Below are 16,495 nucleotides of genomic sequence, written 5' to 3'. Positions count from 1 at the left end.
GCCAATAATCATTGCAGGAATAGCAATGCCTGCTATTAAAGCAATTCCTACAGGAGCACCGACAAGTGTTCCCAGCTGCCACAGTATTTTCTTCTTTCGGCTCCAGGGTTTCTTCCCCCAAAAAGTACATCCTGATGGACTAATGGAAAAAATTATAATGTAAAGTAACTGCTACAAAACATCACAACAAATTACTATAATACAGTAATGTAATAGCTATAAAACTTTTAAAGTAATATAATCAGTTTTACAGACTGATTATAAGTTTTTTCCTTTCTTTGAATTCTGAGTTTATTAAAAGCCAAAAATATCATGGTAAAAAACACCATAAATTATATTAAAAGGATACTGATAACTAGGATTCAGGTTAAATATCTACCCCTAGTCCTCCACTAGCCTCAAAACCTTAATTTAGTTTTTGAAGGGTATATTAATGCAAAATATCCTTATTTTATCCCTTTATTAGGTATATAGTTACCCGATTATATCATAAAATCACACTGTTGCCTAAATGAGGGAATTTATATACAAGAAAATTAAATGGAAATATTTATGACCTAGTGTAATTACATGGGGTATTAAATACTAGTTTTTGAGTTTAACAAAAACCAAAAAAAAAACAACAAAAAAATCTGTTCCGTATTTTTGATTACTTATTAATCCCAAATGATTAGCAGAATAATTTGGTTTCTTTTAAACTTACGTAGCTAGAAAAAACATTTCCTGTATCTTATAAATCCCAAGTTTAAAAATGCTTAGGATAACACTTTTTCCAAAAAAAAGTGCTTCTGTTTTACAATATAAAATTATATTTAGATATAAATAGCTCCTTCTATAAACTTACCTTAGGTAATGTAAATCTGAGATTTCTTTCATACACAACCAACAAAACTCACACCCACAGACAGCACATGTCATGTGATTACAGCTCCCATCATTCATCTTTATTATATAAGCAGCACATCGTGGACATGGCTTTATATCATCAGCTATTAAGAAAATAGAGATACCTGCTTAGTATATAAAACTGGTCTACAAATTACAATTTCTAGTTGATAATCAAGTCTATCACTGCCCCAAAAATCCAACATGTAGAGTTTGTTAACTGACAGCTTTGTCTTGCTATTTTTAGCATATAAAGTATTTTTTTCCTTCCCTTCTGAGGAAAGGAACATATTTTACATTAAATTTTCAAATTGTAAACATTTTCAAACACAGTAGCAGAATAATGAGAACAAAGAATAACAAAATGATAAAAGGAGAGAAGAGAACCAAGGATGGCTCTTGGCAAACTGTGAACTATATAACGTTTATCTTTGTCCCTACTCCAGAGCACCATCTTCTGCAAGTAGCACTTCATGTCCAGAACTTTTCTAACTATCTCCACTTAATTAAAATGTTAAATATTATATATACAATTCCTTTAGTGAATAATAGTGACAATTTGATAGTAATCTGAGGTACTATATATATAAAGCTCTGAGTTTACTTATCTAAGTAATATCAACTATAAACACTGTAAAAATAATATAGACATCTTTAGGAAAGCAGCCTTTTCCTCGTATTTTAGTTCATACAGTAGACAGATGGGACTTGCAAAGAATCAGTACCCAGAGTAAAACAGAGGAGGTAATAGGTTAAAGAAAGGTTATATAGTCATAAACACTTTAACAATGGAAAACAGTTTCAGAACTAAAGCAACCAATTGTTGATTATGCTCATGACTGTTTTTCATTTGTTATCTTTGCCCTTTTCGTTCATTTATTCAAATACTGTTCTTATACGCTTCTTATATAGTAATACGGTTATAATGCCAAATTAAAATCAAGTGGGTACATAACTTTAGGAATCAATGACACAGAGTACGTTACCTCAAACTGTACAACTATTTTGAACTTTGGCATCTATTTAAGCAGCAACCAGTAATTATTTTATTGTTACTAGTAGCCAGCTATATTTTCTAACTACACATAGACAGTTAAGATTTGTATAGTGCTAGCCACTGAATTCACGTATTTGTTCTAATTTCTTATATATAAGCATTAAGCTATATTCTATTTTCCTTTCTACACATTTTATGGTCAAATTTTACCTGTACTTTATCAGTGAATTCGTATTTCCTTAGTGCTCCTTTTAAAACCAAAACTTTTTAACTTCAGAACTGGTCAGTGCTCACAGTCAGTGTTTTAATGATTCAAATAATTTTGAGCAAACTGATAATAACTCTATGCAGACTAAGACAAATGATAATTACTAGATACAAAATATCCATAAGTCATGATTTAAATGATCCAAAGAACATAAAGTCTGAATTAAAAAATTTTTAACACTGGGCATAAATGAAAAAAGCTGACTTTTATACCTAATACAACATCTAGTACACAGAATTAAAGAAATGCTAATTTTATCTGCTTAGATGGCATATTAATTGATGAACTTCCTCATTCCAGAATGTACTCAAGTCGTAAATATCCCAATTAGAGGTGGGAGCAAAGAGACTCAGGCTTTGGCTCTGCTAAATGCAATCTTTAGAACAAACTGAAAGTCACATCCCCATTTATTCTTATGGTTCTGAAAACATAAAACAGCTTTTTAATATGCTAAGATTACATGTTAGAGAATTAACACCATAAGCAATATATTTCTGATGTCTTTTTACATATCTGTACCCATATGTTTTCACTCTCCTTATACTTATTTATCTATAAAAGACTGTTTTGTCCAATTTGTCTCTGCTTTAAACAACAAATTAGAAAAAAATTTATTGTGTACATTACATAATTCTCTCAAAATATTCTCAAATTGCAAACAACCTAAATAAAAGTATTTTACTGATTAGATGGTCAAATGATGCCCCATTTCCCAAGCGTCAATTAATCCACAGGTCCTTTATATTAAAAAAAAAAAAAGTTTCCCATTCCTATGTAAAATGTTTGGCAAAGCTTTTGTCTTTTTTTTGTTACTATATTTTTATTTACTGTTAAAATATGGGCCATTTTCATATTAAGAAAAAACAACAGATCACAAAAGACTATGATTTTGAAATTTGTTTTAAACCATCCCCACCCCCATCACATTGCCTGTAAGGACTTACAACAAAATGTTAAGAGTAGTTCTCTCTTGGGGTGGTTGTAGTAGGGGATAGAGGAGGAGGTAGGGAGCCAATTAAATATATTTTTATGAAGGTACGAAAATATGGAAAAACAAAAAAAAATATGTGGTTCCTTTAGAATGTAACTCCAAGTGCATAAACTTCCTAGTAGCTATAAGAGTCTCATGTACCTATAATACTGTCACAGTTCAAAGACAAATATAATCACAATATAAATTATTTAATGTACCATATGATTAAGAACACTTATTTATCTTCAGGTGACTGATGAGAAAAAAACAGCCACCTAATTATTATTATATCAATTATTAAAAGTACAGCCAATTTTTCGATGTATCGTAATGGGAGACAAAAAATACCAAAAATATCTGGAATAACAGGAATTAATAAAACCATTTTAGATGGTACGCTCCTTTCCTCTTTTTTTCCCCACAAGTCAGTGAGAAGCCAAGTTCAAGTTTTTAATTTTTTTATAGATTACATCAAAAGAAACTATCACATAAACATCTGTTCTCAGATCTCTGATTTTTGGAGCATTATAGGTAAAAATGCACGTACTTTAAAATTTCAGATCATGAGATAAGATTTTTAAACAAACATGAAAAATTACAAATGAAGTTTATTTTTAAAAATGATCAACTTGGGAGGCTATATTTATTTCAACAATGCTACTATTTGGCTCAAATCATTTGGGAAGCTTTTCTTTCAAAATTACTTTCAAAGCTGCTATATATTAAAAAGTCACTCTCATGATCATACATTCACATCTTACTCTGGATCCACCCCAAACCGGTGATTCAACTTGATATGATACTCTAGTTGTTAGCCTTAGTTACTAAGGAACTTTTGGTTACAACTAGAATCAAACTGACATTAAGGGGATAATTTAATTGAATGTATCATGATCGAAAGGTTATGATCAATAAGGCATTCCAGGGTGCTGAAATAAACATAAAATCTCCCATGGTGACTACTGTGAGAAAAGCTAACATTCATTTGACTAAATCATATTTATTTTAAAAATAACAAAAGCCATCTCTTAGTCATTTTTTTCTTAATGATCCATCTCTACCCCCATATGCAAACCTCTAGCAGGTGACTGTGGTTTCTCTAAGTTTCCCTACCTCATATAGCCAGAGCATGTTTCTATAAGCCAGGAAATATTTCAGCCTTATGGACATAAGTATTATTAGTATCTTCATTTTATAGATAAGGCAAGTAACTTGTTCAGGGTGACACAGAGACAAAGGTTCGAGAAGCTGAGAATCAAATCCAGACAGTCTGATTCCAGAGTCCATTCTCTTACTCTATGTGTCTGTGTGTCCTGTAACCAATAAATACCCATTTCCACTCAGAGAAGAGGGATGTTATTTCCAAGTGAACCACTGAAAGGCTAAAGCTGACTCTACAGGGGACAGTTTAGGTATACTCAGGTCCTCTCTGAATTGCTTCTGGACCCACATCTATAAAATATTACTAATACATTTGAGTTCTACACCAAATCTTAAGGAAAAATAATAGAAACAAGTCAGTCATCAAACAAGCATGTAAATCCATGTATATTATATAAAGTATTAAACGTTGAACTTAAAATTTAATTTTAAATGTTTAATTTTAAGTTCAACTTTAAATATTAAATAAGATTTTTTTTCTAGTAGCATAAAGTACATGACTACCTCAGTACATTGCTGGTAGGAATATAAATTATTTTCTTGATAAATTTCTATATTTTCCAAGTTTTTCCCTTTAAAGTCAGTGAGAAAGTGAAAATTTTTCTAAAAATGATTAAAATTCCAATAAAAATGAAAATCTATGAATGTGAAATATTAACTTTTTGAATTTTTATTAAAAAACATTAAGATGTTCATAAATTTTTTTTCATTTTGACATTTATAAGATGTATACATTGCTCATGCATAGAGTCCCAGGTAGTTTTTAAATTGCTGGCCAAAGACACAAAGTTCCTAGTGTCCTCCTCACTAAGGTATGATTTTGAATAGTTGATCTTAGAATTGGATGAGACATTTGTAAGTAAAAAATGTATTTTGCAAAATATGTAAATGAAAAGAATTCTAAATATTAAATCTGTAATTTAGTGATATTTACACAATTGGAAATAATCAAAAGATAATATATTTGACATTAATATTTTATCTAAAATATTTAAGCTTTGCATAAAACACCTTTATAGACAACAGTTTCGGAATATCTTCAGCCATCAGTTAATATAAAGCATTATTACTCTTTTTTTTCTTTTTTTTTGACAAAATTTTTCCTATCTTCCACAGGAAAGAATGAGTCTTTCTGGGACAAAAATGCTAATATGTAAAACACTTGAAAACTGAAAGGAGAACAGATGATAACAGAAACTGAATATTCTATTTTTTTTATTTAAAATAAGTAGTGCTCTGTACATGTCAAATATTTTGTTGAAAAAGTTAGACATAAATACCTGCTGCTCCAGATTCTTGACTATAACTAATGGATGAAGAACGTATGGTTCTCAGACGTAAACTCTGGGCTCTCTCTTGTCGAGCAGCATCACAGGTCTGATTGGGGTGCCAAATCTGTTTACAGTGGTAGCAAAACTCTGTTCCACAGCCTTCTCGCCCACAAGTTAATTTTGGACAACTAGCACATCCAAATGCTATTACAGCATATCTTGAAAGAACAAGAAAAATGATTTAAAATGTGACATAAAATAAGAGATATTCATTAAGTAAAAGTATTATCCAATTTAAAATGCTGTTCCTGAAAAAGTTTTCTATTTATGCATGAGCAAACTGTTATGAGCCCTAACATTATCACATCAATATAAAAAGTGGGAAAAAATAAACAGTTCACAAATGAAGGCATATAAATGGCTAAAAAGCATTTTAGAGTTCAATTTTAACTTCTGACTTTGAACTTTTAACAAGGATACCAAATTGTATTTATGACCTAAACTGTATATATAATAGAATTTTATAAAAATTCTATTAAATTAGTATTGTGGGCACATAGAAAAGACCATAAGGAAATATACCAAAAATCTTAAGAGCAGTTTTCCTGGTATTTTAATTTTCTTCTTAATATATGTATACATTTCTGACTTTTATAATTACTGTTACTTTTAAAATCAGAAAGATAAAAAAATTATCTATTAAAAATATCATGACTATGGATCAGCTACACCTGTCAGTTAATGGCAAAGCATGCCAATTCATAAAGTTTGTGATTATCTTATATTGATTTACATATATTCTCTTATTGTTTCTAAGATGCATAATAAAAGTGGTCTCTGGTGCCAATCTCCCACCAACAAACTTGAATTTCTCAATTAGGAAATTTTTTTTTCTTCAGATAAAAGACTGAGAATAGTAGATTCATGACTAGTCTTAATATCTATTCTCTGAGTTAATATTTTTGGCACTTAAAAAATTTCTGACTTAAAATAAATTCTGGGCACTAATTACTGGGCATTTATCCCAGAGAAATGAAAACTTATGTTTACGCAAAAACCTGTATACAAATATTTACAGTACCTTTATTTCTAATAGCCCCAAACTGGTAACAGCCTAGATGTCCTTTTTCAACAAGTAAATGGTTAAACAAACTATGTGCATATAAAACGTGGAATACTACTTGAGAACATTAAGTACTGGTACACTTAACGCTTTGAATGAATCTCTGGGGAATGTTGCGTGAAAAAAGTCAATCTTGAAAAGTTACATACTACATAATTCCACTCACATAACATTTTGAAGTGATGTAATTTTTGAAATAGAAAACAGATTAGTGGTTGGCAGGGGTTAGGGATGGGATGGGGGAGAGCAGAGGGAAGGGCAGAAGTGGATGTATTTGTAAAAGAGCAACATGAGGGATATTTGTTGTGATGGAACTAGTCAGTATCTTGACTACTGTGGTGGATACAAGAACCTATAGGTGATAAAATGATATATAACTGAATACACACATACACACACAAATAAGTACAAAACTGGGGAAATTTGAATAAGATCAGTGGATTGTATCAACGCCAATATCCTGGTTGTTATACTGTTTTATAGCTTTGCAAAATGATACCATTGGGGCAAACTGTGTGAAGGACATACAGGATCTCTCTGTATTATTTCTTACAACTGTACATGAATCTATACTATTTCAATAAAACTTTCAACTAAAAAATGTCTAGGGGTTTCTGGTTCTCTTTGAAAGAAAAACAAACGAGTATTATCTATGAATAAGAGGCTTTTGTAAATACTGAACATTTTTGCCTGGAAATTAGGGGGACTTTTCAGGGCTCCTCTTGTTACTGGCAAAAAATAAATAAATAAATAAATAATAATCAAAAAGATTTTAAGTATTTAATAATTAAAAATTTTAAATATCAGATTTTTATTAAATTTATTAAAATTACATAATCTATGTAATTATGCAAATTTTTAAGAGTCAGGAAGTTCTTCCATTTTTGGACCTGTTCTCTTATTATCTTACCTTTAAACTTAAACTTTACATCTTACATTCCACTTTATTTCTGATAGATCAATTCTACAATTACCACTGTCTAGATAAATATGTTCAAACACGACTGAATTAAAAGCAATGTAAATCAACATGAGGAAATTTAGCAATGTTTCATTTCCCTGAGCTTTAAGATTTTCCCGAGGGTTTATTCATTGCAGACTCAATAAAAAGAAACAAATCTTTGAAGACTCTACACTTTATTTCTATCAAGTTATAATCTAAAGCAGTCTTTAAAATAGTAAATTCAGTGAAAAAGAAAGGGCATTCTTTTCTTAACCTCTTCTCTATCCTACTTTTTCTTGAAGGAAGGAGGGAAGAGGAGGGACAGAATAGAGAAATCGGTGTGTGTACAGGGGACAATGCTAACACTAACCACTTTTTTTTTTTTTAAGTCAGTCACAATTTATAAAGGTGGAAGAAAAGTTTACGTTACTTAGTCCAAATTCAACTTCCACCACTTATTACCTATATAGTTTTATGTAAGTTACAGATCACCTGTTAACAATCCAGTGAACAGAAAATATTTCTGGAAAGACTGCCCTATTTCATTCCCTTCATATCTTTCTCGCTTTCTTCCTATCCCTCCACTCCTGCCTAAGTAGGAAGATTTAATCGTTTCAAGTAACCAAAGACCTTCAGCTGAAGAATAGACAGAGAGATAGTAAGACTTGAGTTAAAAAAATGGACAATAGAAGGAAATTGGAGGTATCTTCTAAACCAAGATCTGTGTACGCTGTAAGCCAGACATGTTTAGTTAATTAGTATTCTTCATTTATGTCTGTGACCTTCTGCTGAGCCTGTTCTTTTCCCAAATAATACTTAATGCTCCAGAGCAGAGAGACTTCTGAAATTTTTCTTTAAAACAAGTATTTTGTATTTGTTTTATCATTTGTTTCTGTTATATCTTGAGAGCTGTTTTCTAGAGGAAAATAAGTTTGGCTCCCCACACAATGAAACTCACCTTCAAGAGGCCTAACATTCTGTTTTCAGAGTATATGAATGCTAGGTACATTTAATTCTTTGATATATTATACAGTGTACCTAACCAGTTATTAGGAACACATACACAATAAGCACTCAATAATTGTTAACATAAGAAAAACTACTAGACAAAATCCTTTTACAATCTTCAAAATATGCATTCATGAAAATTTGGTTAGTATTAAAGATAATCCTGTTTTTGTTTGGAATTTGCACAAATTGAATGAGACTTGAATGTTTAGTTCTGGGGTAGGACATCTTAGCTTTTCCATTTAAAAAAAAAACACTGAGAAGTAACATAAAACAAGATTGATATACTTTCTCTCTAACATTTAAGTACATATGATGTATCCTGATCTAATTCTTTCTCCCTCCTTTCCCCCACCTCTCTTTTTTCCCTCCCTCTCCCCCTCTCTGTTCCTCCTCCTCCCTTTCTCCCTCTCTCCCCCTATATATATTGTCTTATGTAAATATCACAACTCTTTTTTTTATTATATCCTAATTTTTGAGATGCATCAAGATCTACATTCAATCATATATTAATGTTTTACATCATAATGCAGGAATAATTGCTCCACATATCAGCTACTATTTACTCCTGACAATAACATTGCATATTTAAAAAATTCTAATTAGATATTCACTATCTATGTCGTGAATCATTTTCAACAACTTAAGTCTCTAGATTCAAAACTATAGGGAATTTTCATCTTAAAGCAATTTATGATGCTGTTTTTAAGTTTGATTTGTGTTTTGAGTCCTCAGTTTTCTCTCAAGTTTCTTGCCATACCCTTTCATGTTTATATGGCTATTGTGCGCAAATTCGGAACTAGTCACGAAATTTTGAAATGGCAAAGTTGACATTCTCCTTTTAAGTCTTCTTGTCAAGATGGGAAGAATTCCCTAATAGAACTTTCTCTTGAAAGACTCAAAGCCTAATTCATTAATTTAAAATTAGGTCATTTCCTTGGAGTTTTGTTTAGTGATATTCTACAAAATTTAGAATTATGATATAACCTAATTTCTATTAATCTACCTAGTATATTTTTATAAATACTTGCTCAAAAGGATATGTACTTCCTAAATTTATCTAGTTAAAACACTCTAAGTGTTCATATTAACTATAAATGTTTTATTATTTGAAAGTTCTTAAGTTTATAAATAAATTTGGCTTTCACACAATTATCACTATAATTATGGCATTTTATTCTTGCAAAACTATGTTCATTTATACTCCAGTTGTCCAGTAAAATTTCACCATATAAAGCAAGATTTTTACTCATGTTATGTCTAGAATGCCTACCAGTGTGTTTTAAAATGAATATTCAGAAATTAATATTTAAATGACATTATACTGATGTAGAAATGATAGTAATTTATATGATCACATGGTCGTTAACCAAGCACCAGTGCAGAGGTACTAGAAATGTCACAGAAGCAGTCATTTGCTTATTTGGCCTTCTCATGGTCAGGGCCAAATCTGAAGTTGATTTTGGCTGAATACTGAGGCTAAGCAAATTTCAATGAATCCCTGTTTTATTTTTTGGAAAACTTAGTGGTAGAGAGTGTGTCGTATGAAGAAAGTACCTGATGGTCATGTCAGGGAAATGTTAACCAAAATTAAAGTGTGTGTGTGTGTGTGTGTGTGTGTGTGTGTGTGTGTGTGTGTGTTTTAGTACAGTATTTGCTAAAAGAATTTTTAACATACCAATGTTCAGTATAATATGCACTATTTCCCAAACTTATTTGACCATAACATCTATCTCCTGGGGGAGTTTCACAGTACTAGAGTTCCGCAACTTAGGCTATCGATAACACTGAGGAAGGAGGGATACTGGTCAGGGTGGTATATTCTATCTATAGCAAATTCCTTAGAAGGAACAAGAAGAACAAACATACCATACCTAACATGAACTATAATCCTAAGGAAGATTTAATAGTCCCAATAAAATTTTAATTAAAAAATAAGAAAAAAGAACAAAGAAAGTTTATCTAGGAGTCCAAGAGAACCCCTTCTCAAAAGCATAAGGCTTTAACACAGTTTTTACGAACAAAGAAAATATAATCGGAAATATCAAAATTATTTGATCCATTTAAGGGGAACAGTCAGGTTTTATATCAAAATCAATAGTCTCATGTTTCCATTTACAAGAAGTTACTATTATTCCAGTGGAAAAGAAGTGACTTAATATACTTGGGAGAAAGTCTAGATAAAGTGAGGCTCATCTTCTGGTTCCCTTTCAGGATCTGCTTTCCCCCACATGCTGCAGGGGAGGCCTACAGTTGTTGAGAACTGCCCACACTACTTGGAGAAGTCTGTTTAATTTAGGGGTGGAGTGTTAGTAAGCCGTTTTGGCTATAATCTAAAGCCACCACTAAAGCTGACATGTCCCCTGTGTTGTATTTTATCACCATGGTTCTTAATAAGGGTGTGAGGGGAAGAATGTTGTTTTCACTGATTCCCTAAAATTCCACCAACAAATCTTAGTACCAGTTAATAATGTTTAACATGAAGTAACGCCATTAAACATACCTAGATTAATTTTATGATTAAAAAAGAATTAAAAAGAGCAAACTCTCACTTAGCTGAAGCTATTAATTCTTAGAATAATTTTATGACTGTCTATTCTAATACATATAGTTTATCACTAGTTATAAATTACGACCTCTCCCTGAAATACAGTTTACTCATTATGGCTCCCTATACACAAAACCTGCTGTTTTCTAAGGCACACATGCTTGCTTCCTCCAGAGAAAATCAAAGTTGGATCTGTTCTCTGTATAAAATTTCTAAAAGGTCAGTCTCCAAAAGCATTTCCAGCATGTGAAAAGACAGTCAAGTTATGGCTAAAACCCTTCTTTGCTGGATGAGAATGAAAGTCATGCAGATATTAACAAGAATTCTAAACATACATTTTATTTAGCCCCACCTTTAAAAAATCCATTATGAACATTATCCTATACCAGAATAACTTACTCTTTAGAGCCATTTAAACATCAGCAAATCAACTTGAAGCTACACAAACCTGATTACAGTTGATTACATTGCTTTAAAATAGTTTAATGTTCCTAGGGTATATAATTTATGTTAGAGGCATATAGTCAGTTTAGTTCATTAAACAATTCTTTACTGAGCATGGGGTTACTCTGTGGTTACAAAGAAAAAACACTTGTTTTCCTGCCCTTGAGTGGCTCACAGACATTAAATCATTAATTATATTCTAGTATAATAAATGCCTCTTAACGTTAAAAGTTCCCCAACAAGGTTAGAAGCACTCACATGAAATGACACGGATAATATGTGCTTGTAGAAGGTGGTCTTAGTTGAAATAAATGATGACAGAAACTAAAATGCCAACTTTTTTCTATCTGTCTAGACAATGTATAAACCAGGTCTCCTAGGTGGAAGGTAATCGATATTTTTATGCAAGACAGGTTTTATGCTTTCCCGCTTACATGTCTCTCATCCCAATTCTTCTTCTCAGCCGTAGCAGGATTTTTCTCTGAACCTATGTAGAGTAGCATTTTCTGGAAGTAGGTTTGCTAACTTTACCCTGGTTAAATAAACAGCACACAGGTTTGGCCTCCTAGACTCCGTGTCAAAAGGTTTTTTTTTTTAAAAACAAAAACAAAAACAAAAAATACTGTCCTTTAAGCCAGTTTAATCTGTGCTGGCCCGCAGAAGAGTAGAAAGGATGTTAGATGGGAAACCCTGAGAGATCTCAAAAAAGCAGCTAGGTTAGGTTTTCTTTCTACTCTGAGCTAAGGGCATTATTTCTCAAAGTGTATAAAACTATGTGTTTAAGTAAAATTGATGTCAGACATAAAAAATGGTCATACTGATAAATAAAAAGTGCAGAAGGAAAAAGTCATTTCATATTTAGCATTTCTGGAAAAAAGCCTTTCAAGTGTGTTGTTCAATGAAAGGGCTTAAATACTACATACATGCCTATCATCCTATTACTATTGGCTAAGCATTTCTATGAATAACTGCCAAACCGTCAGGTAATTACCAGTATTCCTTATGTCAGATTTAAATAATAAATTGAGTTTAAATAAAAAATGTCTCTCTGTGGATCCAAAGATTTTAAGTGCCAAGAGGGCAAACATTTTTGGTTTTTTGTTCATTATTAAATCTCTGGTACTTGGTATGTAGGTGGGTTACATACTTAAATGACTGATATAAAATAAAAAATAAAAATTTCAAAAATGGAGATGGGGAATGATAAGAGCTATTAACCCAGTTCCTGTTTGCCCCAAGAATACTTGGTGGCGGTGCTTGTGGCTGCAGCATTTACCCCAAGATTACTCGTGGATTACAGTCCTAACCTTACCCCCAAAGTTTGCCATGAAATAGCTTGCTTTTATTATTATTTTCCCATCACTCTAGTATATTGATAGTCTTTGGAAACAAATGACATCATTCTATTTATTCTATTCTGTTTTTAGTAGTGGTATTTGCATTTACAAAATATAGTAATTCTCGATCGCTGAAAATGTCAAATCTTAGAAAATGTAGCATTCCTATGCATGATATTAAATTAACGCTGGCAGCAAGCTGCACTTTTTTCTAAATGAGAAGAGGGTTAAACGCTTACCGTGTGTTAGGAATTATGCTAGCAATAACATTAAAAATCTGTCTCAATCCTTATAACATGATAGGATGGAGATTCAAAATCAGGTCTGTACATGCTAAGTATAACTAAACTTTAGTGACGGCTCACGTAGCACTTTATGTTTTCAAAGTATACATATAAATTTTATGTGCTAATTTTCACAATTCTATATGTTGAATAATCAATCCTTTTCCAGTTGGTTTGGCATCCTTCCCCTAAAACCAAGTTCTTATACAAACTAGAATCTGTGTCAGCCCTGTCTACTGTGTTCTATTAGGTTGATAGTGTCGATATTATCCACTATGATGGCATGATCAATCAATCCAGCACAAGAGAGTACACCTAATATTTAGTGACCAGAAAGCCTGTGCCCCTGGATTTATTGTCTCGATCTCTTCTGGCCATAGGTTGTGATGTTTAAGACTCTTTTTCATTTGTTCCATCATTTTCAGACTTTTTAAAGTTATTAAACGTTTAAAGGCACTTGGGAAGCACCTCTTACCCTAGGGTTCCAGAAAAGATAGTTAGAAAATCAGATAAAAAACAATACATAGGTATATTCCTTACTATTTGAATTTTCACTATAGAAGTATTTGCCATGATGATTTAAAAGCAGCTTTTTTAAAACCTGAAATTTGCTATCCAACCTGAAATTTACTGTAATGAATGTGCATATTTGCATCAGTGAAAATGTGTAGCTATCCATGGGACCAAAAGTGATACAATTGTATCTAAGCTGTTCTTTGGACAAGATACTGTCTCATGCTCAAGTTCATTATCTCTATTTTCTTCCTATCTTTTTCTTGAGAGTTTAGCTCTTCATGGCTCCCAGAGTTTGCTTTTGCCATATACTTGAAAGCACAGCCAACCTTGGCCCAGTATCTTTAACATATTATCTTGCTATTTATATTTATAGTACAAGTTTCCTGCAGTACAGGAGAGTATAACTCACATTTGATACTGAATAGTAACTCTGAGTCCTTCACAATACTAATGAATTCCTAAAATATTAAATAACTAGGTAATACTTTTATTGCTTCATATTATAGAGAAATCCTTGGTGGACAGTTAAGTACTAGTGATACTTGTGAAAAATGACTGGGATTTGCACAGGCAAAACATATTATATATTGCACAGACAAAACAAAAAAACATATTACTACTTTTCTCATTTAAAATTGTGGGGAGATCTGGTCAAGACAGCAGAGTAGGTAAATGCTGTGTTTGCCTTCTCTCACAATCACAACAAATTTACAACTAAACTACAGAACCACCATCATTGGGAATTGCCTGGCCTAGCTGAACAGACGTCCTACAACTGGGGATATATATCTTGAGACTGGTAGGAGGGGTGAAGTGGCAGAATAGGCTAGTCACACACCTGTGTGGTGGTTGAGAATTGTGAGGGATATCTTGGCTGTGAAAGGCTCCAGGGACATATGAGGAGGAACCGAATTGTCTGGTCTCAGGGTGAGGGCTGGAGGGGTAGATTTCTCCAGACAGAAGTGCTGGCAGAATCCATTGTTTCTTTATTGGGCCCTCTCGTCAGTGTGCAGACACAGGCCATTGCCATATCTGAGTCTCCATCAAGCTGGCAACACTGGTCGCACGCACTGCCCTGGTGATTCCTTGAGACTCTGCCCTATCTAGTTTGCAGGCGCACCCAAGTTGCTTCCAGTGAACCTTCCATTTAAAGGGCCTGTCTTGGCTCATGCTGTGGATTTACATAAAATTTTTCAAAGGTTTGCAAAACCCAAACAAGCAGCATCTGGCCTTGCCATGCCCCATAACTCTTGCTGAGCAGCCCTAAGCCTGGCACCAGCAGCAGCTGGCCTAGGTTTGCATATTGGTTTCTCAAGGCACCTCCAAGCCCAGTGCAAGTGGTAGCCATCTGTGAATTGTTTGGTGACTCTTGCCAGGTGGACCTGGGCGGGGCGCAGGCTGCTGCTGGAACCCCTCCCAGGAGGCCCCGGGTCTGACACACTTGGTGGCTTGCTTCAGACCAGCTGGAGCACCACCCAGGACTGCATCTGAGGATGACACACTCAGAGGGCAGACTCAGCAGGCACCAGAGCCCTGCTCAGTTGAATCCTGCTCATATGGTCTGCCCCTCACCAGTGAATCCTCACAGCCAATAAGCCTGAGGGTCAATCTCTCCCACTGATGTGCAAACAGCAACTAAGGCTCAACTACAACAGGACGGCACACACGACTTATACAAGGGACACACTTGGAGCACTTGGCCCAGGTGATCAGGGAAGACTGTGCCACTGGGCCCTACAGGATACTCACTACATATGGCCACTCTAGGACTAGGAGACATAGTGGCCCTACCTAATACACAGAAACAGGGAGGCAGCCAAAATGGAGAGACAAGCATGTTCCAAATGAAAGAGCAGAACAGAGCTCCAGGAAAAGAACTAAACAAAACTGAGACAAGCAATCTAACAGATGCAGAGTTCAAAACACTGGTTCTAAGGATGCTGAATGAACTTAGAAGAAGAGTAGATGAACTCAGTGAGAACGTTCAACAGAGATAGGAAACTTAAAAATGGAGATGGAAAACACAAAAAAGAACCAGTCAGAAATAAAGAATACCATAACCGAAATAAAGAATACATTAGAGGGAATCAACAGTAGATTAGATGAAGCGGAGGATCAAATCAGTGATTTAGAGGATGGAGGTAGTAGAGGACACCCAACCAGAACAGTGACAAGAAAAAAGAATCCAAAATGATGAGGCTAGTTTAAGGGGCATTTGGGACAACATCAAGCAAACCAACAGTTGCATCATAGAGGTACCAGAAGGAAAAGAGAGAGAACGATGAATTGAAGATCTATTTGAAGAAATGACGATGGAAAACTTCCCTAACCTGGTGAAGGAAATAGGCATATAAGCCTAGGAAGCACAGAGATGAACCCAAAGAGGCCCACTCCAAGACATACCATAAGAAAACACCAAAGGTTAAAGGCAAAGAAAATCTCTTAAAAGTAGCAAGAGAAAGCAATTAGTTACCTACAAGGGGGTTCCCATATATTGTCAGCTGATTTCTCAACAAAAACTTTTCTAGCCAGAATGGATTAGCATGAAATAGTCAAAGCAATAAAAAGGACCTACAACCAAGACAAGAAAAAACCAAAGTTCATCATCACCAAGCAAGTATTACAGGAAATCTTAGAAAGACAAGGGTGGGAGGATGATGAGAGGGTAAAGGGGAAGGTGGGGAAGGTGGGCAAGGTGGGGAAGGTGGGGAAGGTGGGGAAGGTGGGGAAGGTGGGG

The 16,495-nt window shown here is 33.7% G+C and overlaps 1 protein-coding gene across 1 annotated transcript in view; it reads right to left on the bottom strand.

Moving 5' to 3' along the window:
- The window catches only part of RNF19A (ring finger protein 19A, RBR E3 ubiquitin protein ligase), a 57,109-nt gene that overhangs the window by 9,620 nt on the left and 30,994 nt on the right, over nt 1-16,495 (bottom strand). The window contains exons 3-5 of the mRNA XM_006916648.3: nt 5,565-5,773; nt 845-989; nt 1-139 (exon numbers count right to left, since the gene is read on the bottom strand). The exon at nt 1-139 is cut by the window's left edge and continues 21 nt beyond it. Of these exons, the coding sequence (XP_006916710.1) occupies nt 1-139; nt 845-989; nt 5,565-5,773 (493 nt within the window). The remainder of the gene's footprint in view (nt 140-844; nt 990-5,564; nt 5,774-16,495) is intronic.

Source organism: Pteropus alecto, unplaced genomic scaffold, assembly GCF_000325575.1.
Source record: "Pteropus alecto unplaced genomic scaffold, ASM32557v1 scaffold164, whole genome shotgun sequence".
Taxonomy (NCBI): domain Eukaryota; kingdom Metazoa; phylum Chordata; class Mammalia; order Chiroptera; family Pteropodidae; genus Pteropus; species Pteropus alecto.
This window is presented reverse-complemented; position numbering and strand designations above follow the sequence as displayed.